The 16,259-nt window shown below is 45.6% G+C and overlaps 3 protein-coding genes across 4 annotated transcripts; 1 reads left to right on the top strand and 2 right to left on the bottom strand.

The window, feature by feature from the left end:
• Positions 1-559: 559 nt before the first annotated feature.
• Positions 560-3,519, bottom strand: foxa3 (forkhead box A3; the record flags this gene model as incomplete). The annotated part of the gene is made up of 2 exons (XM_079272257.1): positions 3,176-3,519; positions 560-1,870 (listed from the first exon to the last, which is right to left on the bottom strand). Exons 1-2 carry the CDS (start codon positions 3,245-3,247, stop codon positions 560-562), a joined length of 1,383 nt encoding a protein of 460 aa, XP_079128383.1. The 5' UTR covers positions 3,248-3,519.
• A 4,202-nt stretch (positions 3,520-7,721) lies between these two features.
• irf2bp1 (interferon regulatory factor 2 binding protein 1) lies at positions 7,722-12,519 on the bottom strand. 2 transcript variants are annotated; one of them, XM_079272593.1, is made up of 3 exons: positions 11,154-12,519; positions 10,561-10,871; positions 7,722-10,062 (listed from the first exon to the last, which is right to left on the bottom strand). In XM_079272593.1, exons 1-2 carry the CDS (start codon positions 12,167-12,169, stop codon positions 10,610-10,612), a joined length of 1,278 nt encoding a protein of 425 aa, XP_079128719.1. In that variant the 5' UTR covers positions 12,170-12,519; the 3' UTR covers positions 7,722-10,062; positions 10,561-10,609. The 2 variants fall into 2 exon arrangements, with proteins under 2 accessions (XP_079128719.1, XP_079128718.1); XM_079272592.1 differs by having other exon boundaries at positions 10,565-10,871.
• Positions 12,520-12,580: 61 nt separating this feature from the next.
• On the top strand, positions 12,581-15,841 carry polr1g (RNA polymerase I subunit G). The gene is made up of 3 exons (XM_079272594.1): positions 12,581-12,784; positions 13,147-13,291; positions 14,575-15,841. The coding sequence occupies exons 1-3, from the start codon at positions 12,700-12,702 to the stop codon at positions 15,344-15,346; spliced, it is 1,002 nt and encodes a 333-aa protein (XP_079128720.1). The 5' UTR covers positions 12,581-12,699; the 3' UTR covers positions 15,347-15,841.
• The last annotated feature ends 418 nt before the right edge of the window (positions 15,842-16,259 follow it).

Raw genomic sequence — 16,259 nt, 5'->3', positions numbered from 1 at the left:
TAGAAAAAGAAAACCTCTCACATTTGGGTTGTAACTGGTCAACAGAGCGCTATACAAGATATATTAAAATGTATTCCCTTCATAAATAAATGCAAATATTCTTATTTTTTCCCCCTCCCCGCATTACCTCTATTTACAATTTGTACAAAGCCAATTTCACCAAGACAGAGTCTGACTCCTGTGTTGACTCACACACACACACACACACACACACACACACACACACCAGTCGGACGTCTTCATTGAAACTTTTTCAGTCCTCCGTGTAACCAACCGGTTTGCAGGTTCTTCAGAGTTGGTAAAGCAAAAACTAAAAAAACTGTCCTTTGGTCCTTCAAACACGGCAGCCATTTTAGATGCAAGTCTCTGCTGAGGCCTCTGGACGTGAGCCAGAGAGGGAGAGAAAGAGGAAGATAAAGAGAGCTGGGGTGTCCATTTTAGAAAAGGCAGGAGAGGAAAAGAAGTCTCCATCTTGGCTTGCCTTTAGAGACAGGTGTGTGTGTGTGTGTGTGTGTGTGTGGGGGGGTTATAGGGGGGTGGGGGGGGGGGGGTGTCCATATTAGGAAGCGTTGAGCACCGAGCGGCTGTACAGAGTTTGGTAGTAAGCGCCTGAGTCCATGGTGGCCGGCCCCTGGCTGTCGTAGATCTGCTTGGCCCCCACGGGAGAGCCGCTGGCGTAGCTGTTGTAGGCCATCACCTGGTCCTGGTAGGACTTGAGGTCCATCTTCTGCTCGTTGGACATGAGGTTGGTGATGGAGAAGGGGTGGTTGAAGTTGTAGTGGGGGTCCAGGGACTTGAGGGCGTCGCTCTGTAGGTCCATGTGCTGCTGCATGGCGCTGGGCAGGAGGTGGGCGCCGCCCACTAAAGACTGGGAGTGGAGGAGCGGGCTGGAGGAGGTGGCGGCCGAGAGGGACAGGGAAGACGAGACGGAGGACGGAGGCAGGGAGACGGGCGGGCTGTGGAGGTGTGAGGAGGACAGCGGAGGGCAGTCCATCGGAACCAGAGAGTTACGGGGATGCGGATGGTCGTCCGAGGAGCCTGGGTGGGAGTTGTCCGAGTGGGCGGAGTCGGCTCCCTCCGATCCTCCCGCGGGGCTGTGGTCCTCCACCAGGTGATCGCCACCGTGGCCCCCTTTCCCCGAGCCCCCCTCCTGGCTCTTGCCCGCCTTCTTCGCCAGCTTCTCCTCGATCTTGAAGCGCTTCTGGCGCCTCAGGTAGCAGCCGTTCTCGAACATGTTGCCGGACTGCGGGTGCAGGGTCCAGTAGGAGCCCTTGCCCGGCTTGTCCGGCGAGCGCGCCACCTTCACGAAGCAGTCGTTGAAGGAGAGCGAGTGGCGGATGGAGTTCTGCCAGCGCTGCTGGTTCTCACGGTAGTAGGGGAACAGCTCCATGATCCACTGGTAGATCTCGTTCAGGGTGAGCATCTTGCTGCCGCTCTGCTGGATCGCCATGGTGATGAGGGAGATGTAGGAGTACGGTGGCTTGGCGTGGGTCAGGGAGCGCCGGTAGGGCTTCGGGGGCATCTCCTTGGGTCCTGTGCGGCTCAGGGGCGCGGTGGAGGAGTACCCTAGCTGGCTCATGGACTGGCCCATGTTCTGGTAGTGGGTCAGGGAGCCCAGGGAACCTGGAGCGGCGGGGCCCATCTGGGTCAGAGGGCCCGAGCCAAGGGACGAGGCCACCGGGGAGAGGGACATGTGGCCGGGCCCGGAGCCCATGGAGGCCAAGGGGGAGTTGCTGAGGCTGGAGCTTGGGTACGCCATGTTCATACCCGCAGGGGAGGCGGTGGCTGGGTTCAAGTTGATGTAGCTGTTGATGCCCATGGAGCCCATGGAGCCCAGACCAGAGTTCATGGTGCTGGCAGAGGAATACATCTGGAGGAAAAGAGGAACATCTGGTTATTCACAAAAAAAACACACAGTTGGCTATCATGCAGCAACAATAAATATATATATTTTTTAACGTTTAGAAAACAGATATAATAAACTCTTATCTATTAAACTGGTATTGATAAAAGAGCGGCTAAAGGGAATGTCTAAACGGGAGGGTAAAGCGGGTTGACTCGAAAAGGGACTCCTTATCAATGCACAATGAAGCCCTCAGTGCGCGAGAGGACATGGATTTCACACGGCGATGTTAACCTGAAAAATGCGTAAAAAGCGCGTCATGGTGCCTCTCGCTTCAGACCAGACGGCCTCCTCCTCTGCTTCCGCGGAAAAATACACAAGACAACTAAATCTTCTCTTTTTAAGCTCAACTTTTTTCAATTTAATTATTTTCTGTTGTCCTTTTTTTTGGACAAAGAGGAATAATTCCGTGTTGTATTTTTTTTGTTGGTGAAATTTCTAAAAAGCCTTTTGACGAGAGGTTAAAAATATTTGATAAAACTCTTCGGAGGCCATAAAGGGATCGCGGCCCGCTTACTGATCTCTGGTTAAATATGATCAGACTCTTTAATTCCATCAGGTCGAGGTGAGAGCTGAAGCTGCTGATGGAATTAACCCTAATTGAATTAGTGAGGGGGGAGAAGAGAAAAAAGGTCTCGTAACATTTACACCTGAATCGTCGCAACACTTCAGCGGCTGCGTGGGCACAAAGGAAGAAAGTCTATTGATGAGCAAATCACTTTTTTAAAAATGTCATCGAGTTAGCAACTAAGAACCGGAATATTTATAATGATATATATATTAGGTATCAATAAATATATTTAATACATGTATTATTGCTGGGGTTTTTTAAACAGTTTTCAATCATGTTATAATAATGTTACTATTGGGATTCATTTTAAAGGAGAACAATATATTTGTTGATACTTATTTAAGAGATATTTCTCCTGATGGTTGTTGTTACTGTAAAAATATAAAGTGCGCCTTCAATTACACTTGTATTATACTCAACGCTACTTTACTTATGGTATTCCTACAATATTTTCCATGGGAGTTTAAGAAGTGAATGTAAAATCTTTATATTATTATTTTATAGTTTATCATCAAATCAGGATTACAGGTGATATTTTCGGACGAATTACTGCGCAAAGAATATTTTGTCTTCTCTATTTCACTGCCAAGAAAGCCCGTTACATTCGACCACTCCTAACAACAGCAGTAAATAAAACAGCAGTGGTTTATTGTATTTAATGTTGTATTATTATTGCTGCTTTTTAGTGAGCGTGTCTTTACCTCGCTGGCCTCGCTGTAGAAAGTATTCCACTCTGGTAGATCATGTGCTTCCATCTTCACGGAGCTCAACATCCCCAACACAAGTCTTTGGAGGAGAAAGACTGATCTATGACCGGATTGTTTGAAAAATGATCAAAAATAAATATACAATCCGTCGCAAAGTTGTTAGTTGTTGAAAAACCAAAAAAAAGGAAAAGCAGAATGTTGTCTCCCCTTTGCCAAGAAAGAGGGAGAAAATATGTAGAGCCCCCAAAAAAAGAGCTAAGAAACAACAAACAAGATGACGAAGTGACGTTCTGCTCCTGGGAATAGAAAAGTCAATATTTCTTATTTGTCAGTCGTCCATTGTTTCATAACCTTATTCGTGTTATGGCTCAGCAGATGTTGACTTCTTCTGGCCCGTTTTTCTCTCTCTCTGTCCTCCGGGGCCCTCGGAACGCAGCGTGTGTCAGGCGGAGGTGCAGCGCGCAAATACAGTAGAGGAACCTGGAAGTCCTCCTCTTATAAGGTGCCGGCGGGTCCCGCCCCGCTCCTGACATTTGAATACCAGGAAAGGCCCCGGCAAAAAGGCCGATGTGGCCCCCTGGCGTGCTGTATATTGGCCGGCGGCTGCAACGGGGGCCACCCGGACGAACGACTGTACAGTAATCCTTCAGTGTCTGAGTGGATTTATATACATATCTATTATATGCGTTGAGCGGTGACGTGAGGTCTTAATAGTGGTAATATGCTCTTCAGTGACGGATCAAACAGGTTTGAATAAATGCGTCTGTTCTAAAAATAGATGGGAAAAAGCCCCCAACAATGCAATCATGTCGGCTCCTTTGAAGTGAAGACAAATTCAAAATATTCGTTTTCTTGAATAACTTTTCTGCAGCGTTTATGGATCAAATACAATTATTATTATTATACCACTTGATCAACAGAATATTTAATTCGATTTTGCACAAAAAAACACAACAGGTCAACATGTCGAAATACGTTTATTAGAGTTGGGACTCTGTTTTGTGACATATCTGTCTGTCTGTGTGTTTGTGTGTGTGTGGGGGGGGGGGGGGGGCAGGGGTGTTACAACTCGTTAATTCTCTCGACTATCGCGTCTCTGGAGATATGAACCTTCAATTGAGTTATATGGTTAAATAAAGGTCAAATAAATTAATGTAATTCATTTTTGGTCGTCAAATATAGTCATGAACAAAATCACGAACGAATTTGACGAACTATTGGAATATCAATAGAAGAGAGCAGACCATCAGAGATCCTAATCAGGAGCCCCACCACAAAGAAAATCCACCACACTGATAAACCTCCCCACGCTGATTCAAACATTTAAACTCTGCCCACATTTACTGCAACACAAGGTGGAGTAAACTCAATCAAAACGTAAAGGTACAGACATGTTTCTACTTTTAACGCTGGCGTGCATGTAAACGTGGCTCCTCTGTGAAATGTTGAGAGATGCTTTATTTTTCCATTTATTCTTCCAAAAGAGGCATTCGCGACCCACCGCCACGGAGCAACACAATAAATACTGTAATCCGGGTGTAAGGCCGGACTCCTGTGGTCGGAGGGGAATACACATCGGCCTCGCTGCAGACGGAGGCCGTGAATGTCAATGCCTCTGCCTAATGGCCAGTCAATGGAGATGTAATTGATGCGCAGGCGGGAGGTCCACGGGATTAAGAAGAAAAGACCGCGAGGAAATAAGGAATGACAGGAAGGCGCGTGAGCGCGCACGAATACATCAAAAATAAGAGTTACCATCGCCATATATATATGTGTAAAGTTGTATGATATGATGGAGCTCCGACCCTTGCACTGGTGATTATATCCCTTTAATAATCAAGCACAGTGACGGGTTTATCTTCCTATTTACCACCAACGTGTTCGAGTCGTCATGTGTCAGCTCCTATAAATATACATGTCGTCAGTCAGACTCTCTGCGCGGCCATCACCTGTAAAGACTCGGCGATTATCGGCTGTTTGCAAAGCGCTGTCGGGTCGATTAACCCGTGGAGCGAGCGTAACACCTCGGCGTCTGTAATGATGTAATTAAGCAGAGGTGAGCCTCTCCCATCTGGACGGTGATACCTGCAGCAGTTGTCGATAAAGAAGAAGGATTAAAACTGTGCCCTCCAGCTTGTGATCATAATAATAAAAGGGAACAATACAACACATGTTAAGATCAAATGTATGTGTTTTCAAGAGAATAAACAATAGAATTCACTACAATCGGACGTCAGTTTAGTAGGCCGTAGATTTGGGTGGTGATCCACATGTTGGATATTAGCAATTTTACTTATTTTATCTATAATGTTGCCTTCAGGTGCCATTGGGAAATCTGAAACATTCAATTTCCAACTTGGCATCATTTGCTCTGGAAAAAGAAACAGCTGGATTCTCACGGTTTGGGTGGATTTCCAGCAGCTCCGCTGGACGCCATCTGCACCGATTTCCACCGAATCTATAGAGAGTTTATTTCTTCAGGTGGACGCTCTTTGAACCTGATTCATTTATTTCAACCCTGGTTGGGCTTAATGCGCCTTCAAGGCCCCCAACACACATTTCGCCATCCCATCTCCTCTCCCTGCGGGCCGCTTCTCATCCCAATGGGCCCTCCATCGGCCATCAACACCTCTGTAATTGGTTTAACAATAGCCGACACTAATGGAGGAAACGGCACATCGGCCTATACGTGGAGCACTGCGGCCGGACGGTGATGGGGGGAGGGGGCAATCAAACGCCCCCTCCCGCTCTTCTTCTTCTTCACAATGGAAAATGAGCAGCTTCCTCCCTGATGACAGTTCATCACTTTTTCTTACATCTGGTTCTCAGGCGGACTGAGGTCAAACACCTAACAGCGCCATCTCGCGGCCACTATGAGCAGAGTTCCTGTGGCAGGTTTTAGTATTAAACTGAGTCCAAAACTACAAAGCAAACTCAATTAAATGAGAGTCCCTTCACATATAAGTGTTTAAATATAAAGATTATTTTTTCCACAGTACAATGTTAAATACCCAAACAAGATAAAGTCAAATCTAACTGTTAGAATCATGGAACCAGATAAGGTGGCATATATGACATGTTTATTATTATCATAAATCCCACACACTTGGGAGGTACATGCTCCTTATTTAGAAAGGTGTGTGTGTGTGTGTGCCTTTTCCAAATCATGTCCAATCAGCTGAATTGACCGCAGGTGTGTTACAATCAAGATGTCGAAACGTCTCAATGACGATCGAAGGGTCTGAACGCTGGCGTCAATGTTTCTTTGTCATTTCTGAATGTATGTATCAGCAGTGTGCACTCATCCAGGCTTTTACTTTGTAAAGGAAATGTTTTCGCTCTGTAAAGATCTTATTCAGACAAGTGTGAACGAGAAAAAAAACTGAATTCTTGTAGCGGCAGGAATCAGCTGAAATCATTATCACCTGCTGGTCAGCCAACAGGAGACAATGAAACTCCACAAGATGGCGATCACAGTAGAAAGTAGAAACAGCAGGAAAATAAATACACATGATACAACGTTAAACACGTCAGAGACTGACAATTACAAACAGGTGGAGGTCATTGGATGGATTTTACATTTAGAGACCAAGAAGACTTCTATACAAAAGGTTAACAGGGAGGCAATCACACAACTCCCATCCAATCAGGTCTCTGTACTCATAGGACGATGGTGTGTGTGGGAGAGAATATCATTGAGGGGGCGTCTATCACACCCCAACAGCTATTTGATTACCACCGTTCTTATTAAATGAGCATGTGTTTATCAGGTTGTATTGTATTTAATGTTTGTTCCCACCCCCCTGGATATCCTGGTGGTTCTATTTTCTGGAGCGCTGTGATCAACATCATTTCTTTTCCTTTCTGTTTGCCGACCAACAGGTGATTATGATTAAGATTTGATTGCTGCCTCTAAAAGAAATGCCTGTTTTTCTCTCTTTCACAAGACTGAAACACTGCTTTGCTGGGATAAAAAGATAGAAATAAAGTATTCATTTAGAGCCCAACAGTGTGGGTAATTATTGTGTACCATGTAGTGCATGAAGCATGAAGAAAATAACATTTATTTTGACAAAAATGTCTGAAAACATGTAATTTCCTGTGTTTCAACTGAAATGTCCTGAATCAATCTGTGCTTTGGTCCTGTGGGAACAGCTGCTGTCTATGGAGCCATGATGCCGACCAATGTGTGGTTAGACCAGCTAGAAATACAACATGACACAATATCGATCCTCATGTTGGAAGAGTACACTTAGCTGGATGCTACCCTGGATTCATGAAGCAATATTCAGAAAACAGGGGAGTGTCTAAAAAAATCATTGCACAATCATGATACATGAAATCAGAAAGTAACGACACTTGTTTTCCACAAACAAAGGCATTTAACATGATTTAATCTCAGCGGTTAAACTGAAGAAGCAGAAAAAACCCTCCAAATAAACAAGCAGAGGCTTACATCCCATTTAGTTCTGGTTTCTATTTTGTACATGACGCTGCAATAACCCTAAAAATGTGACGCGTGGATGAAAAGAAGAGGCGACGCGAGGAGCCGGCTGTACAAAGACTCGGGATGAAAGCAGAAGCCGTCTGCTGGCGACTGAGGGCAAACGGTTTCAGGTGAATCATTGACTGGACAATAAAAAGTACAAAAGAAGAAAGAAGCCATGCGCTCCTGCTTCCCCTGAGGTTCCCAGACACACAGACGGTAAACGTTTTAAAAAGGCACTTAACGAGGGAATTGCATGATGCGTCAGGTCATATATATCTCCCCTGCAGAGTAGCCCACATGAGCCTGTAAACTAACGGCTTGATGGAGAAAGCTGGTTAAAGCCAGATTACAAATAGAATGTATATTTTTTTTCATCCAGAAACATCCCATTGGGAACAAAGTGACCTTTGGTTTGTCTGTGCTGCTGTACTGGTGACGGGTACATGCTGCTCGGGCTGGGCGATATATATCACGATGCAGCCTGTTTACTGGTAGTTCAATGAATAAATTCACGATATGAAATAAGCACTTGGTTTTGGATACTACTGTGTGAATTAAATACTTGACAAACGAAGAGAGTATTTTCTCATTTAATGAAGAACTTTAGTGCAACAGTCAGATTTTCTTGACAATTAATTTGTTTGTGCTCGTTCTTCTTAATGAAGACGAGGTGATCTGCTATCACGACATCATCACGGTACGATTGAAATGATCACGTTGAATCATCGCCCAGCCCAACATGCTGCACATAAAGAGAGAATCCACCAAAGAAAGCTCATTTGTTGTGCTGTTGGATTGTTCAATTTAGAAACGTTAAGTCCCTGCACGCGCTTTCATCACAACTACAGTATGTTTGTTCTCCCACATCAGGTCCACTGACATGAACTGAACAATGGATATGAATGGAAAGCAAATTCTACTGCGACGTTGTTTGTTCTAATCAATACGATTAATGTCAACATCTGCAACGCGGATGACTTCAAAACAGACAACATACTTTGAGATAGTTTCCACTCCACTAAGGTGACTCCTCTCCACTTTTGGGAGAAAGTAATTCATAAACAACGTTCTGCTTTTAGGTAGATTCTCACATTTAAAAAAAACTAAAAAAAGTTTAGGAAATGATACACAATTGTCTTTAATCACATATTCCAAACCGTTGCATATAATATGACTAAAGATTGCACATCCTATCGTAGATCTATACAGAATATAACATTTAACATTCTAGTATAAAATATAGTCCTTGGCCTATCAATAGATATCTTTTCATATACATTCGGGGTAAAGCGGAGGCTGGATCTCGTATGAAAGCAACATTTAAATACAGATAACACAATCCGGTCTATGCTTAGAAGGTTGTTTCTACACTGAGTCAGCTGATTAAAAGGGACACAGAGAAATGGCATTACTGGCATTCTGTCTGTATCTCATGTTTGCATGCCGAGTTTTAAAGATTTATTTTCTTTAGTTTCGCACCGATTGTGCACCGAAAGACGGATTCAGTCATGAAACAATAAAAAAATACATTTGTATTTCAAATTTAAGGTACACTTTGTCCCGATAACTGTCAGTTTTTAACATAAATTGCATTTGTAAAAGCTTAAATATTTAATTTAGACCAAGCAATGGCACGGGCCTGCATGTTGTCTGACAGCAGCCGGAGGTCGCAGCAGTTTGTTCATCAACAACAGAGATGCAGAACAACCGTCTTTAGTATTTCAACATTTGTGTTGGATTTGTCGAAACAAACGTTTGTGCTTTCACAATATTGAGCGGACTGCTCCAATAAACACAGTGGTTACTTTCTGTGAGTTCGACGAGGGTCATTAGGAACAATAAACATAACTAAACTGCTAACAAGCAGCTCTGCTAGCTACTGTTAGCAAATCAAACCAGTGACGATGATATATGAACACACAGGTGGCCATTTAGAGAAAGACAGACATTTCAGTAGTCCTGTTGGCACTGCTTGTTTCTTAAGGTGCATATTCAAGTCGGGGTGTGAGTATATTTTATGTGATGACATCTTCCATATGAAGGCGGTGTACATTTTTGTTTGTCGAAAAGTGAGACGGTCTATGTTGCTTGAGCCTGTTTATTTCCAGCTGCTAACAGTAGCTAGCTGGCAGTGCTAATGTGGGCAGTGATACTACCGACTCTACAAAAAGTAGCCACTGATCAGCTGTTGATTGGCCCTGAATATCGGACTCACACAGTACATAATAAACAATTGAAGTCTGGTAAATGTTGATACATTTTGGTGGTGTGAGCAGCTGGAGTCAAGACCTTTGCAGCGGAGGTTTTCTGGACTGTGGGTCGCTGTGTGGCTTCTCTTCTGGGTCTCGCAGAGCGCCACTGCAGACGTCTCTTTCTGGTATGGGATACGACTCTGGAGCGACAAAAAAAAAAGAAAACAATCTATACAACAAACAATTACGCAGGGTAAACATCCCACCATATCAGAGCTGTGTGCTCTAGATTGAGAAAATCTAGTGGGTAATAAACAAATACAGTTACAAAACCTTTACAATACTCTGACTTCCTCTTGTTAAGGAGTTAAGACTGATGAGTCATTGTGTATCACTCATCCATCTACCGAATACTCATCAATTTGTTGCTTAAAAATTGATATTCCAACATCCCAAAGAGCCTGGAAGATGAATGAAAATACTGGTAAATTTGAGGAATCTTAATTCAGGACATTTGTATTGATAAAATAACAATGGAAATGCCTGTTCAATTGAAATTAAAACAATGTATATATTCAACAGATAAACTATTCACAAACCTGAACCTGAAGCAGTTGTCAGAGAGGACGGTCAAAAATATAGCAAACGCATAAACTAAAGTGCTCTCTTTATAAAATGGTATCACAATGCAACAGAACCTGCCTGGTACTGTATTGGGTCCTGGTCTGGTTTCCGTGGAACCCGTCATCACGTCTCTCTCTCTTTCTTGACGGTGACGTCTCCGCCGGCGTCTCCGCTCCCGGCCGCAGCTCCAGGCCCGTTCCCCGCTCCGGGTGCGGCAGCTCCTGCTCCAGCCGTGCCAAGAATGGTGGAGACCTCTCCCTGCATGAAGGCCCAAGGGGGACTGTTGGGAGAGATGTCCAACGGACAGCGCTCTCCGCTGGGGCAGTACACCTCCCCGTCACCCCGCCGGCTCTGGATGTACACTCTGGTACACGGGAAGCAGAACCTTAAGTTGGGGACGGTAGAGAGGGCGTTAATACAATTAGGAGTGAGACATAAATATTACTACCAACGACAAATGATAATTGCAGTAATATCCAACTATTTGTTTAAGTAAGTAATCATGTTTTGTAGTATAATATAATAACAAATAAAATGCCCAGAGATTACAGAGAGGTCTTAAATTCCTTCTTTGGTCTGACTAAAAGCTCCAAAACAAAGCACTTTATTCACAGAAACATAACTTTACACTACCGTAACAAGACAAAAGAATAGAAAACAAACAAACCTATGCCCTGGCACAGATGGGCACTGCACAAAGTGAGTGTCTTCCAGCCTCTCGTGACACAAGGTGCAGGACAGAGTGGTACCAGTTGAATGGGTGTTGCTGGCAGATGCTGATCCCAGCTCAGAGGCACCACTGTGGGGTAACGCCGCGGCTGTGGTGGCCGCCTCTGCCGAGGTGCTGGATCCCAGGGGCTCCCCTCCGGACCTCGAGGTGAGGGGGCGCGGCTGCCTGGCTGGAGATGAGGCGGGCTTGGGACTGGTCTGGCTCACACCTCCGGCCAGGGTCGAGGACGAAGAAGGCATGCCGGCACTCTTGCTGGCACTACTGCCAGCCACAGCAGTGTGGATCTGGCTCTGTATTTTGGCCTGGTTCTGGGACGAACTGAGCTCTCGTTCCAGCTCCGGAGTGATGAAAGGGGCTATCCCCATCCCTATCCCCAGCTGTCTGCGACTCATCTCAGCCAGCACCGGGGCAGGGAAGATCATGGAGCTGGTCATGGGGGATGTCCTGGCGGTCAGACCCGCCGGCATGCCCGCAAGTAGCCCATGGGGAATCCCCGCCATACTTTGAGTTACTAGACAAGGAGGGATAGCAGCGCCTAGCATGGGTCTTCGGCTGCCGCTGGGGCTCTGACGGTTCACTTCTTGGGGCGGCTGGCCGTCACGGTGCAGCCCGTTGGGCGGCACACGAATAGCTGACACGGTGCTTTCTCCTCTTCCTCCCCTTTCGAAGCGGTCCACGTGTAGCCTGCCCCCGTCCGCAACACCGTCTCCTCTGCCAGATGTGCCGTGTTTATTGGGCGAGGGACCAGGTGACCTGACGTTACCGTCCTGCATCCCGTGGGTTCGTTTTAGCTGTCGAGCATTCGCTATCAGGAACTCGATCTGATTAGCTCCCTCGTAGTTCACGCAGCCACGGCAAACCACCTCGCTGAAGTCCCACACCACAGTCCACGGCATCTTTGGCAGGTCGCACAGGTAGCACCACTGGCGCCTGGAGGAGGAGGGGGACGACATGGCTGCTAGCGAGCAGGCTAACCTGAGCGAGTTCAACGAGCCAGCTAGCTAGCTGACGTGCTAGCACACGTTAGCTCGGTTAACCGATTTAGCTTTTGACAGGTGCACTCCAACTCTTTGCTTTCTCCTTTAACGGGCTTCGAACCGCTTCAGAACAATGTTAAACATCCTACGGTTATAAAAGTAAATTCAACTTTGAGGTTGTTTTTGCTCCTTTTTTCATACGTTTGTTTTGTTTACCCACTTCGGCCTGCTCTTGACTGCTGTCATCTGCTTCCCCAATGGACGGCGGGACGTTACGTAACCTTGCGAGGTGCATTATGGGCGTTTGAGTTTCCTCACCTTGTTTCGTCAACGCAAACCAACTCACCCATCATGGTATTGGAACTACAACTAAAACTGACACGGAAGTGAGGTAATTAAAGGTCAGAGGTCGTTCGGTGTCAACACATGTGCGTCCGCCGTAGCCATGCGTTTTGAGGTAGAAAACTTATAATTTGAGCGGTTTGTGGTTATTTGTAATTATAAAAATGCCTCGAGTGATATCATCTTCATCGAGCGAAGAAGAAGAGGACAGTTCTACAACAGAACCACGTGGAACGCAAAAAGAACCGGGTACGTTCTCACGCTTTTCTTTTAGCACAAAGCTGGTGTTGTTTGTCAGTTTAACTCAGACATAGCCTACGAAGCAAACAAACAAGTAAATCCGCCGTACAGCAGACTGAGCCCCATATTGTTAGGGTTAACGCATCTGTATTTACTATTTGCGTCATTGAAATAGAACAAATACAATCGTGTATTTAAAGTCTAGATCTTCTAAAGTACAGATGTTAAACAGCCCAGCTCTGACTCAAAATAATGCTCTGCAATTGTCAAAGCCTTGGTCGTGTGTCGACTAATATCTTCCGTGTATTATTGTTTATGCCCTGTGTTGTTGTGTTCATGAAATAATGAATGCGTGCCGTTTGGACCCACAGAGAAGAATACCACCACGTACCAGTGTCCTGCTGACTTTGAGCGTTTCTGCCATAAGCCCTGCAGCAGCACTCTCCCAGAGAGTCTGGAGAGCAGCAAGGATGAGTTGTGGCTCATTAAAACTCCTGCCAGCTTTAACCCAGAATGGTAGGTACAATCTAAACACGTCACTGCTTCCAAATAATCTCTCAAGCAGAATCATAAACCTGTTCTTGTGTTGTAGCAAAGATTCAAATCAACAAAAATATTTAAAAAACAAAGAAATCACATGTGGATCACTGTTTTGGTTCTCCCAGTTTTGAGGTTGCATGACTCATAAATAGCTAATAAATTAAAGGGACCCTGTAATGTTTATTGAACAGCGACAAATATTCATTAAAAAGTTACAAGGACAAAACTAGACTGCTAAAACGAAGCATAATAGTAACACAAGTACATAATAGTCATTACATCAGTGAAATGATCTATTTAACTATTGTTGACTAAGGTTAGCCATCATACGGTGCTGGTCATTCCAGACCAAGTATGGCTGTAATAGCATTTTTTATTTTCAGTTGAATTAATTAGTAAACCCCAAAGTCACAAATTTCTACTTCCTCGCATCAGAAAAGGTAAAACACCAGAAGAGCAATAGATGTGTACAGAATGAACAACATAATACAATTACAACATTGTCAATCCATAGGACACAAAAGATGCATATGAGAGAAGTAAAAGCACCAATAATAGCAAAAATAATAATAGAAATGACTACTTATAATAACAGCAGCAGTGGATAGAATGGAGGGTTACTGATAATAAAAGCAGTAGCAATCATATAAATCTGACTAATATTAATAACAATAGTCGTAGCAGTGGCTGTCAGGCAGGACCACGGTCCAGATATAACCAGGATCCACAGAAACCCGCAAGGCGAGGAAGCACAAAGTCTCTGCGGAAGAAGCGAATGAATGCCTATGATCCCCTTTAAACAATCTCTGTAGCAATTCAGAGGTAAGTCACACATGGCATGTAGAGACTGACAGCGGGGGTTAGGGTTGTGTCTGTTGGGGCCAGCAGGTGGAGCTGGAGATGGGCTCCATGCTAACGGCAACAGCAAGGCATTTTTATCTACGTTGCACATTTTATACCCAAAGTGCTTTACAGATCACGGAAGATACAATTCATGAAAAACAATAAAAGCAAGCAAGCAAAAGCCCACAGAATGACATCAATAAAACAAAAGAAAATCAATTCAAACAATGGTTAACAGGCAGCTTGGATTTTAAAGTAGTCTTGGCTCGTCTGGCAGTTTGTTCTACATTAGAGCAGCATAGACGCTACGAAATTCACTGTGTTTAGTTCGCTGAAGCTTCAGAGAGCTCCCTCAAAGTAAATGACGTAGTTTGGTGCAAACGTTGTATGACCTCGGCTCCCCTCCCTCCATCCAGCTTCAGCGGCGTCAAGGTGCCGCTCTCGGGTCTCCGGACCCTGAAGGTTCCCACGGCTGCAGGCGGAGCCAAGGCTGGAGGGGGCCAGCAGATCTACAGCGTCCTGGCGTCCCCCCACGGCACCGCCGAGCTCCACCTGCTCACCAGCGCCGAGCGGTCGTCGGGCGGCGTGGTTTTCGGGCCGGCCTTTTCGGGCATGCTGAACGTGTGCGAGAGCTACGGACACGGCGGCGCCAACCAGGCCCCTCAGATCATCCTCGCGGCCCTGCCGCCCTCCATACCGCCGGGCCTGAAGCAGCGGTTCCACCCGTTCGGCAGCAAGACCCCCACGTTGACCTGCGTGGCGGAGAGCGAGGCGGACGGGGCCGCCTTGGGGCCCTCGTCCGCGACCCTCCGACCGCTGGTCGCCAAGCGGTTCGTGGAGGAGACGTGGCAGGATGAGGGAGGGAGAAAAATGAAGAAAAAGAAAGAAAAGCGCATAAAGACGGAGGAGGAGGTGAAAGTGGAACCAGTAGCCGAAATTCAAGAGGAAGCGGCGACAGGGCTCCCCTTCCAGGAGTGCTACACTTCGGAGGAGAGGAGGAAAAGGAAGAAGAAAAAGAAGGACCGGGAGCGAGAGGAGGTGGAACAGGGCGTGGAGCCCAGCGTGACGGTGAAGGAGGAAGAGGTGGAGGTGAAATTAGAACCGGTAGACTCTTCGTACGGCGACGTCGTGGAAGGCTCGGGAAGGAAGAAGAAAAAGAAGAAGAAAAGCAAAACGGACAACGACTAGCCCCGTCGTCTCTTTGTTGTTTAGTTTTGTTCATTTTCGGGCCTCACGGGAGCTCATCTTACCACTAGTTTACTAATGCAGGGCTTGCTTTGGCAAGGACATCGCATCCAGGAAAAACAACAACCGAAAAAAGAACACATCCTGAACCAATTGAGCGGTGGATTCATCCCAGAGTCTCTAAGGGCCAACGTTCCTCTCGTTTCAACATGGAGAGTGACAGTTTTACACAAAGAATGTGCCGCAGCCGCCTATGAGTCAGTCAGAGGGGGAACTTCTGCGTTCAGTGCCAGGGTCTTGGCGTGTCGTGGTATAGGTTTGATGGGATCACGCTCGCACACTGCGTCCGTGTGCAGAATTACACAGCCAGGCACCGCAGCGTCGCTGGTTTGGCAGCAGGTTCAGCAAACCAGAGGCGATCTAGTGTCACGTCATATTTTAGTTTGTGTTTGTTTTGAAAGATCTGAGTCACATATATTGGAGAACACATGTTTCACAATAAACTCCAAAAAAATGAAATGAAAGAGACGTGTTTGTGTTTTTCCGCCCATGCCTTGATTGACCCGTGATTCCATCCAGAAGGAATGAGACTGTAGAATATATAATAGCTTTTGAATTGTGCAACAATAGGAAAGTGCCCAATCTACAGATTTGTTTTTTTCTAAAGATTTTAGGTTTTTGAACACTTTATTGTGAAAATGAAGTTGCTGATTACGTTCAGATTAACGCGTCGAAACAAAATTGGCTTTTTAGTAAATATCTCACTCTCTCTGAACTCTGCAGTAGAACATGTTTGAGAATCTGCTGAAATTGTGCTTTTATTGTACTTTGTCCTCCCATTAAATAGGTCCAGCAGTGAGGTTCACGATGAACATCATGATCTGTTCAGTGGCTTTCCAGCTCAGCCATGACTATG

Source organism: Melanostigma gelatinosum (genome assembly GCF_949748355.1).
Source record: "Melanostigma gelatinosum genome assembly, chromosome: 7".
NCBI classification, from domain to species: Eukaryota; Metazoa; Chordata; class Actinopteri; order Perciformes; family Zoarcidae; genus Melanostigma; species Melanostigma gelatinosum.
Note: the sequence above shows the minus strand (reverse complement) of the source record. Positions and strands in the feature narration are given on the sequence as shown.